The sequence below is a fragment of the Cinclus cinclus genome, chromosome 3 (assembly GCF_963662255.1).
Source record: "Cinclus cinclus chromosome 3, bCinCin1.1, whole genome shotgun sequence".
Taxonomy (NCBI): Eukaryota; Metazoa; Chordata; class Aves; order Passeriformes; family Cinclidae; genus Cinclus; species Cinclus cinclus.
Genome location: NC_085048.1, coordinates 2,218,502 through 2,234,868, shown reverse-complemented (window position 1 = coordinate 2,234,868; position 16,367 = coordinate 2,218,502). Strand labels below are relative to the sequence as shown.

The 16,367-nt window shown below is 40.7% G+C and overlaps 1 protein-coding gene across 1 annotated transcript in view; it reads left to right on the top strand.

Annotated features, from left to right (window-relative positions):
- Positions 1-16,367, top strand: part of KIF13B (kinesin family member 13B) — a 118,523-nt gene that overhangs the window by 52,631 nt on the left and 49,525 nt on the right. The window contains exons 8-14 of the mRNA XM_062489600.1: positions 310-444; positions 2,110-2,222; positions 2,628-2,739; positions 6,784-6,996; positions 10,633-10,743; positions 13,782-13,916; positions 15,987-16,117. Coding sequence (XP_062345584.1) covers positions 310-444; positions 2,110-2,222; positions 2,628-2,739; positions 6,784-6,996; positions 10,633-10,743; positions 13,782-13,916; positions 15,987-16,117 — 950 coding nt within the window. The remainder of the gene's footprint in view (positions 1-309; positions 445-2,109; positions 2,223-2,627; positions 2,740-6,783; positions 6,997-10,632; positions 10,744-13,781; positions 13,917-15,986; positions 16,118-16,367) is intronic.

Below are 16,367 nucleotides of genomic sequence, written 5' to 3'. Positions count from 1 at the left end.
AGCACAAGTTGCTGCTTCCTCACTTCTTTCTCTGCTTCTGAGTGTTGCTGTGTGCAGCCAGGTGCATTATTTTTGTTGATAATTTAATATCTAGTTTGAGGAGTGGGTGAAGTCACGACATCGTGGAGTTCCTAGGCTTTAATGGGGGGGGGGAATCACGTTTATTTTTTTCCTTACATTTTTGTGAATAAAATAAATGGGAGATTTACTGAGAAAATGCTGTGTTTGACCAAGACGAGATGATTTTTGGAGGTAATTGGGAAAGAATGTTAATGCAGATATGCTCATGGCTGTGAAAATTGTATTTAGGACATCGAGTCCTTGATGTCTGAGGGCAACAAATCTCGGACAGTGGCTGCCACCAACATGAATGAGGAGAGCAGTCGGTCCCACGCAGTCTTCAAGATCATCCTCACCCACACCCTCTATGATGTGCAGTCAGGGGTAAGAAAATCCACTTGCAGGGTCCAAAAGTCAGGCTGAGATGTGTCTCTTGCTTTAATGTATTTCAGAGGATAAGGAACACTTCTTTGGAAGCAGCAGTTTGTAGTACAGACCAAAGATAAGATAGGTGAAAAATAGAAATGCATCTGAGTGTACCTCTGGTCATCTCCTTCCCGTGGTTATTTAATGCAAATATGTATAAATTATCAACTTTCTAAATTAAAAAAAAAATGCCGCTTTTAAATATTTAGCATTGTATGCCATTCATGCTTTTATGTGTATTATTAAATACTGAAAAAGCATTTAAAGCTGCAAATACTCAATTTACATTTCCTTATACATAAATATGCCTTGGAGGGATGAGTGAAGTATATTATGTCAATATTATTTAGTCCCTCACAGAAAATGGTGATAAACTAGAATGAACTGAAAGAAGTATCTTTAAATTTCATTGACATATTCTGTTCTTGGACAATTTTGAGTGTCCACAGAGCAAATCTTAGCCTAATTATTGATTATCTTGGAAAGCATAACAAGAATTGGGGTTTTTTTTCTCCTTCTAGTTTCTCAGTTTCCACCAATCTTCTTATCCACACAGTTTTCCTCGCTCTTTATTTGGATTTTTTTTTTCCTTTTGCACTTTGAATCAGCATCATACTGTGCTGATTTTTTTTTGATTATTCCATTATTTGTCATTCCAGTTTTGCTGTGGCCCTTCTGCATGCTTTTCACACCTGGTTTTTGTGTGGTCCTGCCCAGCCTGGATGCAGAGTGGTTGTGATCCCTGCACCTTGCAGTGACCTCTGTGTGAACTTGTGCAACAGATTTCCCTGGTCTCCCATCTGCTGGTCCTCTCATTCCTGGAAGTGGCACGTTCCATGATCACATTGTATTTTGGGAGGTTTAGGGTGACATTTTTGAAAGCTTATTGAGTCTCATTATCCCGTTCATTTACGGGAACGCAGCGCTTTGCATTGGGATCCCGAGGTGCTGAAGGTGCAGGTGCTGCAGAAGAGCATGATGTGAGCAAGCTGTTCTCAAAGACAGTTGGCTCTTCAATTTCAAATTGATTTAGGGAACTCATGGAGCGTTTCAGAATGTCATTTTGGGTCAAATGAGGTGAAAGAGTCTGTAACAAAATCTGTGTTACAGGTTTAAATACTCACATAGCTGGGATCGTGTTCCAGGAGGCTGATGAGGATAAAAGAGACTTTGCAATGGTGATAATTTATGTGAATTATAACATGCCTCTCATCAGGTTCATTCCTGGTCACTGAAAAACACAGGAAACCCTGGTATAAAATCCAAGGATTTTAGGATACTGTTTTGAAGATGGGATTGTGAACCTCAGGTCTCTGCTTGTGACTCCTTTGGCATAACTGAGAATTTTTCATGGTTTAGCACTTCGTTAGCGTGCCCTGTGGACATCTCCTCTGGAGATTTCTGAGGTATTTGAAGGTAACAGTGGCTTCACATCATCCATGACTTCACTGTTGTTCCTGAAGCAGCAGGTAGTGACTTAGCACAGGACACTGTTCAAATCCAGCGATTCTCAAGCAAGAGTTTGCACCAAAAATGAAGTTTGATTCCTGTTGTAAACTATATCAAACAATGTAACTTGATTGAAATGACCTGACAGGGGCTGTTCCCTGGTTCCTTCCACAGACATCAGGTGAGAAGGTGGGCAAACTCAGCCTGGTGGACTTGGCAGGCAGTGAAAGGGCAACAAAAACTGGTGCTGCAGGAGACAGGCTGAAAGAAGGAAGCAACATTAACAAGTAAGACTTTTGAGATTATTTATTTTCCTTTTTTCATCACCCTTTCCTGGTGAATACAGCCTGATGGTAAAACAGGATGAAGCTCCTGTAATCAGTCTTTCTCCTTTCCTTCTCTCTGTCTCCTTTTGACATGCGGTACTCTTAGGTATGGGAATAAGATCTCCATCTTTTTTAAAAAACATTTGTGTTCCTGCAGCTGCCACGTATTTTATTGTGAAGACCTGATTAAGACTGAAAGCATACTGAAAAAAATAGGAGTGGAGCTTTTGTGAAGAAAGAATGCTCAAAATTAAATTAGGATTTTTTTCCTCAGAGCATGTTTTCAGAGACAAAGTCACTGTCTAAATATGCATTTGACTTATGAATAATTACCCCTATTAATAACTGCTTGTGTTCTCTGGGCAGATCCCTCACAACTCTGGGGCTGGTTATTTCTGCCCTGGCAGATCAGGCTGCTGGCAAGAACAAGAACAAATTTGTTCCGTATCGTGATTCTGTGCTCACTTGGTTACTTAAAGTAAGTGTTTTTTTGTTTTTTTTTTAATATTCTTTTTTAAAAAGTGAAATAAAGGAAAGGAGGAGAAGAGTCTCCTGGAATGAAATCAAAATTCTGTGCTTTTTGCCTCGTTTTCTGGGTTTTATGTTAACCATAATTGTTTTTGGAAAATGAGCTGGATATTAGCCATTAGTATCTCTGCACACGAAATATGTTCCCTGTCTTCTGCTGACCTGGAATAGCCTAAGGATTAAGGAACTTTAAAAATAAAATTAAAAGCAGTGTATATTTTATGGGTCAGTGTAAGTACAGCTTTGCATACAACCTTGGGGCTAATTTAATTTGGGTTATTTCTGCATGCAGCTGATTTTACATACTGGTATGATTAGCTCTGAAGATGTTGATTAAGACTATTACCTTTTCCTAATTGCCTAATTTAATTGTTAAGATATTCTACTTTTGTCAGCAGAGTATAATTACAGAGCATTTGTTCAGTTTACAGTCTGAGGAACAGGTCAGGAGACTTCAGAGATTGTGTTCATGTGCAATGAGCAGTTAAATAATTTTCTGAACTTCACAGGACTCTTATTTGGTCTTATTTTGGGGGAAAAAAGGAATATATCATGATGGCACTTGTATGAAGTTCTGTACAGTCTAAATGTAGAAACCCAAATTGTTAAATATGAGATTTATATATATGTCAAATTTCTTTTTTCTTTTCCCTTGTGCTCTGCTTAGTTGTTATCCAGGAGAAAATGAGAAAGTTATTAGAAAGAAATAATCTGAGAAGAAGATGATTTGTGGCATCACCAGCCTTTCTTTGTCCTCTTACTTATTTGTAGGTGCTCTGGCTACATTTTGTTGTCTTGGCTTCCCCACCCTTTCTTAGCAGTGTTTTTAGGTAGTGTTTAAGTTTCACATCCCTGGGATTTGTACAGAATTCTGGAGATAAAAAAAAAAAACAATAATACTTTTTCCTTGCAGGGATTTGAAAACAAAGTTGAATTCAATACTGAAGTAAAACAAAATCACTGTTCCTGCACCTCTTGACACACAAACCTTCATTTTTCTCAGTGCTGCCTTTTAATGAACAACTTAGCATGACTTGTGAAATGATTTATCCCTAACAGATATGGACATCAAATAGCCACATAAAAATTGACATGACACAACACAGTGTCTGAATAAAACAAGTCCTCATTTCACAGTGTTTTTGCACTTAGGCTTTTTCAGTGTTTAAATACATTTTTGCCTCTCTATATTTAAACTGAGTTTTTACTCTCATAAGAAACAAGTGATTTTTTTTTTTGTCTCTCTGCAAAGATGACAACAAAGCCACTGCTCAGCACTCAGGGTTCCTGATGTGGCTGCAGCAGGGTGGAAACCTCCCTCATGAATTTCCAGCCTTGTTGGAATTAGTTCTGCTGCTCCATTTCTAAACAAATGCAGGGAGCAGACTGCAATTCCTGTTCAGCACCTGTCTGAGGCATTGTGGTCAGGGTGCCTGGGAGCCCACTTTTGTTCTGCCTCCTTTCAGGCAAACCCTCTTTGTGTCCAACATCAGCCACGTTAATGGCAACAAAAGGCTTGGGGGCTTTTGTGGTGTTTTTTTTTTGTTTGTTTGTTTGTTTTTTTTTAAAAAAACAAACAAGCTCTCATCGAAGCTTTGTTTTGAAAGGGGGAACATTTAAACTTTTTTTTAAAATTTTTTTAATTAGACATCAAAGGAGGGATTTATTCATTTAAAGAGGCCTGTTTGGAGAAGCCATGAGATGGTGGGCTGTCCTTTCTCCTTGGCTTTCAACTTTTAATTATGATACCAAAGCAGACTAAATGTGCTCTTACTGCAGGAATATCTGTCATACAGTGTCTCTTCACAAATCTGAGAAATCAGTTCAGGAGACCTCAAGATCTGACACTTTTTGCTTAATTTTATTGAGGATTTTAGACAAAAGTGCCAGGTGAAAAGTGCCATTGCTTGAGCAGTGGCATCAGGTTACGTGCAGGGAGCAAAATAACTTTGTCAGTTCTGTAACTTCTTGTTTTAATCAAATTGTTTTGGCACAAACATCTTGTTTTCCTGTGTTAATCAGAAGCCTGACAGCTGCTATTAAAAATATAATTTCTGAGCTCTACATTTTGAATTGTTTTCACAGTAATCTTGCTGCTAGAGGAGACAAAGCTAGTTAATTCTTAGAAATAATTTACTTATTTCCATTCTGTCTCTCTAACACATACAAGCCCAGCCTTGCCAGGCTCATTTACAGACTCTTCACTAATGAGAGTCTGATTTGCTATTTTTTCACCTTTCTTGCTTATCATTAAAGAAACCAGTGGAATCAGCACATTGATTTTATAGATAAAACTTTATCAGTCTGGCATTGGACTTGAATTGCTACAAGAGGGACTTTGCCCAGTGTATAATGGGTGTATTGTGGGTTCTGGTGTATCACTGTTACAGTGTTCTCAGCTGCCTCTTCACCAGAGCTGCAGTTCAAATAATAAATTCATCCTTTTTTTGGAGCTAATTAGTGCAGTGAAGGACATTATTAGAGTGCAGACTGTTCAGGTTGCATTTGGGAAGGAAGTACCTGGCCAGCTCCCTGCCAAACTTCAGCTTTTTATGCGGAACAGGGATTGCAACTGCAGGGTGTCATTCCTAATTTTTGGTCAGGAAATCCCATGGAATGATTCATTAGTGCTCCTGTTAGTCTTAAAGTTTTCAGTTAAAAAACATTTCTGTGGTACAGAGGGGACCCTCTCAAGTCATGGATTAATTTGGATTAAACATTGGCTAATTCTTAGATGAGAAAAGTCACAGTGGGATCAGTCAGAAATCTGTTCTTTGGCACTGATTTCTGTATAAATGCACTTACCTGCATGTGCTGACTGTGTTGAACACTATAAATGTAGAGAGATTTACATTTCATACGAGCTCCATGCCCTTTTGCATGACCAGAGACAGCCAAGTGCTGCCAAAAGCCTGACTGCTGTCAGACTGGTTTAGGCATCACACAGCCAAAAAGAGAGTCTTGGGGAAATACTTAAAAGGGGCATTTTAATGATTGCTGGGGAAAGCTCCACGTGTGCTTTGGAACTGAAATGGTTTGACAAGGAGCTAATGCAGTCAGATTGTTCTAATAGCAATGCCTGACCTACATTTCATGGGTTGTTGAAGATGAAAATTAAGAGTGTGGTTTGTCTTAGAAAGAGATACTGGGTAAAAAACAAACAAAGAAACAAAACCCACCACAAAATTGCAAACAGATCAAAGAAGCCAAACTGCCAAGCAGGAAAAAAAAAATCTGCTGCACAATTTGAACCAGAATATTTTATCTTTATCTATCTATATTTGGCCAAAATTGTAAGCCAAATGTGACCATAATCTTATGGTCAATACAAAGATTGAATCCTTCCTTCCTTCCTTCCTTCCTTCCTTCCTTCCTTCCTTCCTTCCTTCCTTCCTTCCTTCCTTCCTTCCTCCCTCGTTTCGTTCTTTCCTCATTTCCTGCCTTGTTTCATGTCCTACTTCTCTCAAAGCCAAATTCCAGGAGGGTACTTCCTTATGTAACTCAGTTTAGATTTGTGAGCTGCGCCAGTGGGAGGAAGGGAAAGGCCCTAATTTGAAATGTTTATAGGAATAAAATCACCTATGTTGTTTATGAACAGATATTTCAGTAATTTATTTCTTGAAGATGTCAGTCTTCTAGTCTTTAAAATGAGATCATCTGAATTCATCACAGTTTTTCCTGAGCTCCCTTGGTGGCATCTGAGAAGTTCAGTGCTGGAGTGTTTACATTTCTGGTCTGTAAACCTAAGCAGAAAACACAAAAAGAAACCTTTGAAGCCTTTACCAGACCCTGTAAAGCCCAAAAAAAGCACCTTTTTTTTTCATTCCTGTCCAAAAACATCAAAAACCAAGTATGACATTTCCTAAACGAGCCTCCGAAACCGAACTTTGAAAACCGCGGCTTTTTCTTAACTTACACATCTTAAACTCTTAAGCCAGCAAACCAAAATAAAAACGTTGATTCTAAACATCCCCCCCCCATCTTAACCTTCCAGGACAGCTTGGGGGGCAACAGCAAGACAGCCATGGTGGCCACAGTGAGCCCGGCGGCCGACAACTACGACGAGACGCTGTCGACGCTGCGCTACGCGGACAGGGCCAAGAACATCGTCAACCACGCCGTGGTCAACGAGGACCCCAACGCCCGAATCATCCGTGAGCTCCGTGAGGAGGTGGAGAAGCTGCGGGAGCAGCTCACCAAGGCTGAGGTACAGCCTGGAAGCTTTGCAAATCCTCCCCGAGCCCATCACGGCTCTCCAGAAGGAATTCCGGGAGGGAGTGTTGTAGGGTGTCCAGCAGATGCTTGCATCTCTCTTTATATATATATATATATACATATATATATATATATTTAATGCTTTTCCACGTGTCCCATCCTGATTGGATTGGAATGGGCTGCCCGGGGAGGTGGTGGAGTCACCATTCCTGGATGTGTTTTAAAAAAAGACTGGATGCCATTGTCTAGTCGAGGTGTTAGGGCAGGGGTTGGACTCAATGATCTTGAAGGTCTCTTCCAACCCACTGATTTTGTGAATTCTGTGATTCATTGACATACCGGACACCTTGTTGAGCATTTTTGGTTTTATTCTGTGATCCAGATGACATGGATAGCTCCACTTAAGACTGGGTGATTTCTAGGCAGAGCTCTGCCGAGATATTTTAAGAATTCAGCATGGCCACATCCTGTGAGATGTGACTTTAGTTAAATAAAGTTTTCTTGCTTGTTTCCAGCTGTTGAATCTCTTACAGGCACTAGGCAACATCTCTCTACCACTCCCTGAAGGGAAGCTCTAGCCAGGTAGGGGCTGGTCTCTCCTCCAAGACAACCAGAGACAGGATGAGAGGACACAGCCTTAAGCTGCACCAAGGGAAGTTTAGGCTGGACATTAGGAAAAAATTCTTCACAGAAAGAGTGATTGAGCATTGGAATGGGCTGCCCAGGGAGGTGGTGGAGTCACCATCCCTGGAGGTGTTTAAAATAAGACTGGATGTGGCATTCAATGCCATGGATTAGTTAATAGAGTGGTGTTGGGTCATAGGTTGGACTCGATGATCTCCAAGGTCTTTTCCAGCCTGTTTTGCCATTGCTTCTGCAGTGAAATTTCAAGGGAAACATGGTCTAAATGTTGGATGAAGGCCAAGAATTACTGTAATTCTGAGTTCTGTTCCCAAAGGGACAGAGCAATGGTGATGTAATCCCTGTGGATTGCACTTCAGAAAAATTATGATTACAGCATTTGCATCACGAGGTATGCAGGGAATGCTCGCTGTGATACTGCAAATAACTTGTGGATTTTGGACTCTCTTCCTTTGAGCTGTGTGTATATCAGTTCCTTTAAGGTATCTCAAATTAAATATCATAATATTAAATATCTAAAAATTCCTCTCATATATCAACCACAGACTTAACAGTACTCTAAGAGTTTCAAGTAATCCCCATTTGTTTTGGTTTTTAACATTACTCCCAAAATAATGGCAGCTGTCCAAAGTAATGAAATAGCATTTCCTAAGGATGAAATAATAAATATTTCCTTTCCCAAGTATTAAAATCCCACCCTAGTTGTCATCCCAATGGCATTGACAAAGAGCAGGGAAAAACCAGAGCAATTTGCTGTTAAGAGGCTGCACAGTAAAGGTCAAACCCCACATTCAAAGCCTTGTGCTCCTTTCAGTTCATTACGTTTGCTGCCCATCTAATTGTTCTTACAGAAATGTGCATAAATAACTTCCTGAAGTGAACAAAAGCACTGACTCATTATGACAGGTTACATTTTCAAAGCTCATTTCCAGATATAGAAGTTGCCAACTTGTGGGTTTGGGTTTTTATTTTTTTTTTACCTTTTGGTGTCAGTGTCTTTTTCTCTCCCAAGCCGCCAGAACAAAACTTGACAGCTGACTTTCCCCTCACAGACTGTGGAATTATCCTATTTTCCCCTTTCCTTTTATAATCCATGCATTTTGTTCTTTCTTTATTGTTGGAATTTACATCATGTTTTAATTAGTCTGTGCCAAGGGCACCAGCTTGTCCTTCCTGGGAATTCACCTGCTTCCAGCAGAGAAGCAACCCATGAGTCTGGGATCAGGCTGAGCCCATTTCTTTAAGGTTTATTTGAGTTACTCAGGTCATTTTACAGCTGAAATGTGTGAAAATGTTCACTAGTTTTCCAAAGAAATGGACAAATTAAACATTGAGAGTATCTGGGTTTTGTCATTCTGCCCTGTTAGTGTCCATCCTATTGCACTGATCATGTTTTTTCTGGCATTATGATTTTTTTGTTTGGGAAATTGCCTTGGCTTCACTTCCCTTCCTGTGTGGAATTCATAGAATCATGGAGTGGTTTTGGGTGGGAAGAGACCTTAAAGCTCATCCGGTTCCACCCCTTGCCATGTGCAGGGACACCTTCCACTGTCCCAGGCTGCTCCAAGCCCCATCCAGCCTGGCCTTGGACACTTCCAGGGATCCAGGGGCAGCCACAGCTTCTCTGGGCACCCTGTGCCATGGTTTCACCACCCTCCCAGGGAACAATTCCTTCCCAATATCCCATCCAATCCTGCCCCTCTGGCAGTGGGAAGCCATTCCCCCTTGTCCCTCCAGACCCTTGTCCAAAGTCCTTTTCCCTTTTACCCCATATTTAGGTATTTAAAGCAGAAAAAACTCTCACAGGACACAGCAGTTGGCAGTTTCTAGACTGCTGTGCCTTGAGGCAGAGGAAACTCCTGTCTTAAAACAGGATTCTCCATCCTGGCACTTGTTCCTTTTCTTGAAGGAACTGCCGTGTAATGAGTCCTCTCTTTGATCTGGATTCCTGTGAGGAGTTTTGGGTTTGTGGTAAGGGAATGGCTGATGCTGGAGGATGATGCTCCCATTGTTAAATTGGCATTGCATAAATACCAAGCAGCCAAACCCATGTTCCTTGTTAGCAGTAATGAAATAATGACATGAAGTCCACAGGCTTTTTGATCAAGGTTAGTAGAGGAGGAAATGCCAGTATGGAGATGGAAGTTTAAAACGTTTAAAAATCACAGAATAGTTTGAGTTGGAAGGGACCTTTTAAAGTTCTTCTAGAACAACCCCTTGCCATGGGACGCCTTCCACTATCCCAGGCTGCTCCAGGCCCCATCCTTGGACACTTCCAGGGACAGGGAGGTGCTTATACCCTTTCAGTTTTTGGGGGGGGGCATGGCAGTATCATTCTTAAGGTCATCCTTGTTTGAAAGGTGGGTCTTTGAATATTTCACCAGACAAAATCAGAGCTGTGGCAAATTAGCAAGAAAATGGAATTTTAGTGTCCAGAAGCACATTGTAAAGCTTCTTTGGATACTGCATGTAGAAATGTGGAGGTGCATAACCAGAAGAGCTGCATTGTTCCCATAGAAAAATATTGCACACATCAGGCCATTTAAAAAGGAGTAATAAAAATATTTTAGTGGCATGCCAGTTTACTGAGAGGTGAGGTGTCATTTTGAGGGTTTGATAGCTGAGGGGACATAGCCAGAGCAGCAGGATCTTTAAAAACTAAACTGGTTTTGATGAGTCACTTGGAATGTAGAAGTAAGATTAGTTTGTGTTTATCTTTGTGCAAATCTGCCAGTATCATGTAACTGGTTTGTGTTGAAGTACATAAACTCCATGTTAACATCTGTACTTGAAACTAATTAAAAGAATTTTTTGGTGTATTCTGCCTTTACGTGCAATGTGTGTTTTACAGACCCCTTTACTTACTGCTAAGTGTGCCTTGAAAAATGAGTCATGTTGCCTTTATTCCCCCATCTGTGTGGCTGCAGAGGGAAAAAACACAAAGCACAACAAGCTTTTCTTGTTTCATTTGCTTTCATTCCTGCAGGCTATGAAATCACCAGAATTAAAAGAACGATTGGAGGAATCAGAAAAGTTGATTCAGGAGATGACCGTGACCTGGGAAGAAAAATTACGGAAAACTGAAGAGATAGCTCAGGTTTGCAGCTTTCTTTCCTCCTTCCCTGCCCCCATTTTTTATGAAAAATAGGTTTGTTTTCTTTGTCTGTCAGTTCATAGAGGTTGTCTGAGTCTCTCCCCACATTTATGGGTAAGTAGGTCAAGCTTGCTGCCCTTTTGAAAAGCTTCACTTAATTCCTGTGATAGATGGGTGCCTCCCAGATTACCACTCCAGTGACAATAATAAATTGTCACTGTATGCAAATGGAGAAGTTATTTTAAAAAAAATAATAATCCACGGGTGAGAGGATTACAGGGGTTTTTATATTCTTCAGGCAGTAAAATTGTTCATGATGGGGGAGCACTGAGAGCATTCAGTGCAAGGTTATGGACTGAGTGCCTCAATGCACCAGGCAAAGGGCATTCAGAATGATAAAAAATAGAGCTCTTGAGGATCTCTGTGTGTTTTAATGACTCCTAAACTGATATTTAGGGCCTCAGATCATAACTGGAGATGATTACGTTGGAAAAATGATGCAAGTCACCACGGTTATTGCATGACACTCCTGGTTCTTCCCACACAAACGCTGATGTGGGTATTTGCAGAGGGGAGCTTTGGAGGGGGAGGACTGTTGGGAGGTGATGAATAGTGTGTAATAAATAAGGGGAGAACGGAGCCTCTGGTTACAAAGCCCTCTTGTAGATGCCACAATCAGAATAGACTGTGTTGACTTTGGTTTTAAAGATCCATTGTAAGAAGTGCTGCCTGTGACTACGAGGGCTTCCTGCCTTTCAGTGCAATTCTTCCCTGTGTATAAGGGTGGGAAAAAAAGAAAATAGAAAATAATAATAGTAAAAAATCCTTCTCTTATCCTACACAATAGTTTCTAGGCATTGAATGTGTGAGGAGGTGGAAAAACTGAAGTAATGGACTCAGCTCTCCAGACTAAATGTGCCTTGATGTTTGCGTGTTGCTGCTTTAGCTCTGTGCCTTTCTCTCTCTAAATTCCCAGCCTGGTAGGATGTTTCATAACTGGGAGTTTCATGAGCCTCGAAAAAGGGATGTTTTTTCCAGAGAAGGGATAAGGACAAGTATTTGTGCAGCACAGGCTGTTGCAGGACTGTCTGGAAATCAGTGGAAGCCACTCTGTCACTCCCCTTCTCACCTGGACAGGGGAGAGAAGATGTAACAAAAGGTTCCTGGGTTGAGATAAGGACAGGGAGAGATCAATCACCAATTTCTGTCATGGGCAAAACTGATTTGATTGGGGAAAATGAGTTTAATTTGTTACCAATTAGATCAGAGTAGGTAATATGAAATAAAAGCTGTATCTTAAAACACCTTTTCCCCTCTTCTCCTTTTTCCCAGGTTCAACTTCACTCTTGATTTTCTCCTTCCTACCTCCAGCTGGGAGAGGGATATAGGGGAAGGGGTCTCTACTCTGTTCCCCTTGTGTTATTTCTGCTGCTTTTTCATCTATCTTGTCAAATTGTGTCAGGATAGACAGGGTGGAGGGATATTTGTAAATCTTTGAGGAAAGGACGATTCCTAATAGAGAGCAAGGACCATCAAAAAGGCCTCAAAAAGAGTTCAAAGCCTTGAGCACCAGCCACATGAACAGGCAATTTTTCACATTTTCTGTGAGCGTTTGACATACTTCTAATGGGTTTTTTTCAGTGTTTGAGTTAATTAACATTAGGTCTTGAGAAAAAAATTAACAGGAACTGGTTCTTTTTCTGTCAGTTAATACTGTGAGATTCACATTGTGGGCCAAGTTCTCCTTAGGGCAACATGTGCTTTATCTCTGTGGATAATAAGGATTTTTGTGAACTTCAGAGCCTGGCACTGGTGATCGGAAGAGAGATCTTTGACATCACACTGCAGTTTCTCCTCTGTTCTTTGTTTTCTCTCTGTCTCTCTCACACACACATGACTTTTCCTTACAAGGACATTATGTTGGGTTTGTAAGCGTGTGGGGAGACAGGGAGCAGAAAATCAAGAGCAAATTATGCCATTTCTTTGCAATTTTCGTCTTGATTAGACCTGGTAAAACTGAGCAGACAGTGATCCTGAATATTGTGACATACTCAGTATTTAAATATAAAGCACACTGATAGGTAAAGATAAACATTCCAGGATTGTTCCTACCTTATCTAGTTTGATATTTTTAAAAGTCTCAGCAGCACTGTAGGTCACTTGTATGTTTTTTCACTTTTTGGTTTCACTCTCTCCTGTTTCTGTTTCCTCCAGTAATCCTGTGAGAGCCCTCCCATATTTATTTCTATTTTTTTTTTATTGCTATTGCAGACAGTCAGTCTCACTTCTCAGTTTCTCACTGATCCTGGGAATAATCCTCAACTTTTCTATCCCAGTGGATTTTTTTTGTGGATGAATCCCTTTCTGTTCCTAAGTCAGAAATGTTTAATGTTCCTCTTTCACTGCTCTGGTCTCACCCAAACCCTTCCCTTTGAGAGATGTACATTTCTGCACAGTAATGCTTTGTTGGGCATTTGTATGAAGTCTTTTGACAAGAACAAAACACCATCCAAAACGCTGCTATTCTTGTTCAGCAGGAAGTGTTCTTTGCATTACTTAAATAGCAGGTTGCCAGTTTTTTGTCATTTTGATTGCTCTGGAACAAAGGATAGACATGGAGCTTGGCTTGGCAAGGATTTAACTTAACTTGTTGCTTTTTAGCTCGAAAGGGAGAATAAAGGGCTCCAGAGATGGCTTTGTGGTAGCATTTTCCTGTTCCAGTGAGGTCATGGAGAAGCTCTGCAGTGCTGCAAGAGGCTGCTCCCTGCTGCTTTCATTTCCCACTGGGAATATGGGAATGCATGGGACCAAAGCACGGAGCCCTCCGAGAGCAGAGGGGCGAGGACAGGAGGAATCCCAGAAACCCCTGATCAGAGCTTGGTAGAACTGAGGCTTCTGTGCCTCACCTGTTGCAGAAGGAGGAGTTTCTTGTTCTAGAAGTATCAATCCATCATTTTTGCCTGGTGGCTTCTGCAGATGGGAATGGATTTCCGAAGGGTTGTGCATCAATCCCATGAATTCTGATGGCTGCTCTTTTACAGGAGCGTCAGAAACAGCTGGAAAGCCTTGGCATATCCTTGCAGTCCTCTGGAATAAAAGTTGGGGATAATAAGTGCTTCCTGGTTAATTTGAATGCAGATCCAGCTCTCAATGAACTCCTGGTGTACTATTTAAAGGTAAAACTTTTCTTTGTATTTACAAAATTTTTAAGGTCAGAAGTGGGCCTCTAATTCACTTGGCAGAGGTGTACTTGGAGAGTTTTATAAAACTGTATCTAAAAATATTAAGAATTTTATAAGTACAACCTTTTTATTTCAACTGTAATTCTTTGGAGCACAGGAAAAGTTTGTGGATTTGATGTCTTTATTTGTTTTGGTTTTCTTTGGCATTTTTTAAAAAGAAATTTAGATGCATTCTTTTTGAGAAATTGTCTCCTGTTCTGGGATGAGGGTTTTTTATTGGTTGGGTTTTTTTATGTAAACTTTCACAAGCTATTAACCCTGAAATTGTTTTACATGAAGGTTTGGCATATCAGTAGTCAGCTTCTCCACATGTAGTCTAAATTCTGGCTGCTGTCTTCAGTTTATGAAATCTATTTTTCATCCTCTTCATTCAACTTGCCAGGAGTGAAAAACAAGTTCTGTTCTGCCTCAGCACGTCTCATGTGCACTCCCTGTTTCTGATACTAACCTTCAAACACATGATGTGACTTTTGGTCCCTGTGCTGTAATAATTGGGCAGTTTATTGTGGTTTTTACAAATTGTAGATTGAGGACTCAGGAGGAGAAACAAGGTACAACCATTTTAAAGTCACACCTTGGAGTGCAAGTTCTAAAAATTTCACAGCAGACGTCGGTGGTTTGAGCTTCACATTAAATCATTCTCTTCCCTTTGAAGTGGGGTAGTAACTCTCAAAATAGCCACAAAATCAGCAATTAGGCTGAAAGATGGTTTTGGTTTAGTCAGTCTTAGGAAATAATGTGATCCTCTTTTATGTCAGCCATCGTGGCTCTGCGCTATCTCAGTAGAAACAAGGGAAAACACTTTTTCCATGTTGTATCTGCTAAAAAAATCCCCACATTAAAACAGAGAAAGAAGCTGAGGTTTTGGGAGAGGTTGACTCTTTCCCAGACAACTTGCATGTAAAAGCCAAGAGTGTGACCCAGCTGCTAAATCACTGACAGATACTGGGACAGATCCCACTTTCTCCCAGTGGTCACTGGGAGCAAGGAAAAGAGCAAGGCAAAGCCTTTGGTTCATCACTGCCAGCAGGAGAAGTCTCAGGTGGTTCTGTGCTCTTTTCCTTTCCTAGGGAAGACTCCTTGGGATTTTGTCTCCTTCAGTTACTCTGTGTTATTTTTTTAATAACTCAGATTTGTCTTGCTCCTGGGAAATTTTGATGTAAAATTCCCCATGCTTTGAAATTATGATGATATAAAATTATTTGCAGCTGTTTTTCCTAAAATCCTGAGATTTAACTCTCTTGTTTCTCAGAATATTTGCCCACGTTCTCTCTGAGCTGTGTGTGCACCAGGTCCTTCAAATACTGAAGAGCAGCCTGAACTGACCTGCCTAAACTGTTACATCTGTTCCCCAAAAATTGCTTGGAGATGCCTACAAAAGGGATTTCTGTCCCAAAAGGGGGATCCAGCCCTGGCAGTGGTAGAGTCCCCATCCCTGGGGGGATTTCAAAGCCTTGTGGATGTGGCACTTGGGAACATGGGGCAGTGGTGGCCTTGGTGGTGCTGGGGGTTGGTTGGATGGTCTTAAAGTTTTTCCAACCTCAGCAGTTTTATGTGTGGGGTGATCCTTCATCTGCCAAATCCCCCATAACTTGAGTATCCAGGAATTTCCTGAGATGTTGCTGATCTAGGTGGAACCTCCATAATCACCATGGATCTGCCACTGTGACCCTCACTTAATTCCTGCCTGAAATCCTTTATTCCTTTGGCTCCTACAACATTCTGAGGCACTGAATTCCTCCCTTAAATCATAAAATTCTCTTCATTTTCATGTTTAACTTTTGCCTGTAGACTTTCTTGAGTGCTCCCTGCTTGTTATGGTAAGACAAAGTGTAGATTTGCTTATCTTTTTCCCTTAAGGGAAGTGTTAAGTATTAAATTAAAATTTCACAGCTGTGAGATTTTGGGACCAGATGACACAACACATCCAGAAGGACAATGGGTGAGTTAAACCCAGTGAACTTCTGCAATCCAGTGTTAACATCTGAATTAATTTTTCCCCAGGAGCACACTTTGATAGGCTCAGACAACTCTCAAGATATCCAGCTGTGTGGAATGGGAATTCTTCCTGAGCACTGCATCATAGACATCACCCCAGAAGGCCAGGTTATGCTGACCCCACAAAAAAATACCAGGTGAAGAAATAAAATGCAGCCACAGCTGTTTGATAGTTGTCATTTTATCCAGTATTTTACGATTAATGATGCACAAAGATACTTGGAAAACAAACTTCTCTATCTCCTTTATAGTAAGAAAAATTCTGCTTCTTGTATGCTGCTTTTACATTTAAATTGTCACCTGTTCCTCCGTCAACTCATGTTCCCTTGCAGTGAGATTTCTCTCAGGGAGGGGGTTTGTAGCCCAAATTTTCAAAGAGAAGATGAG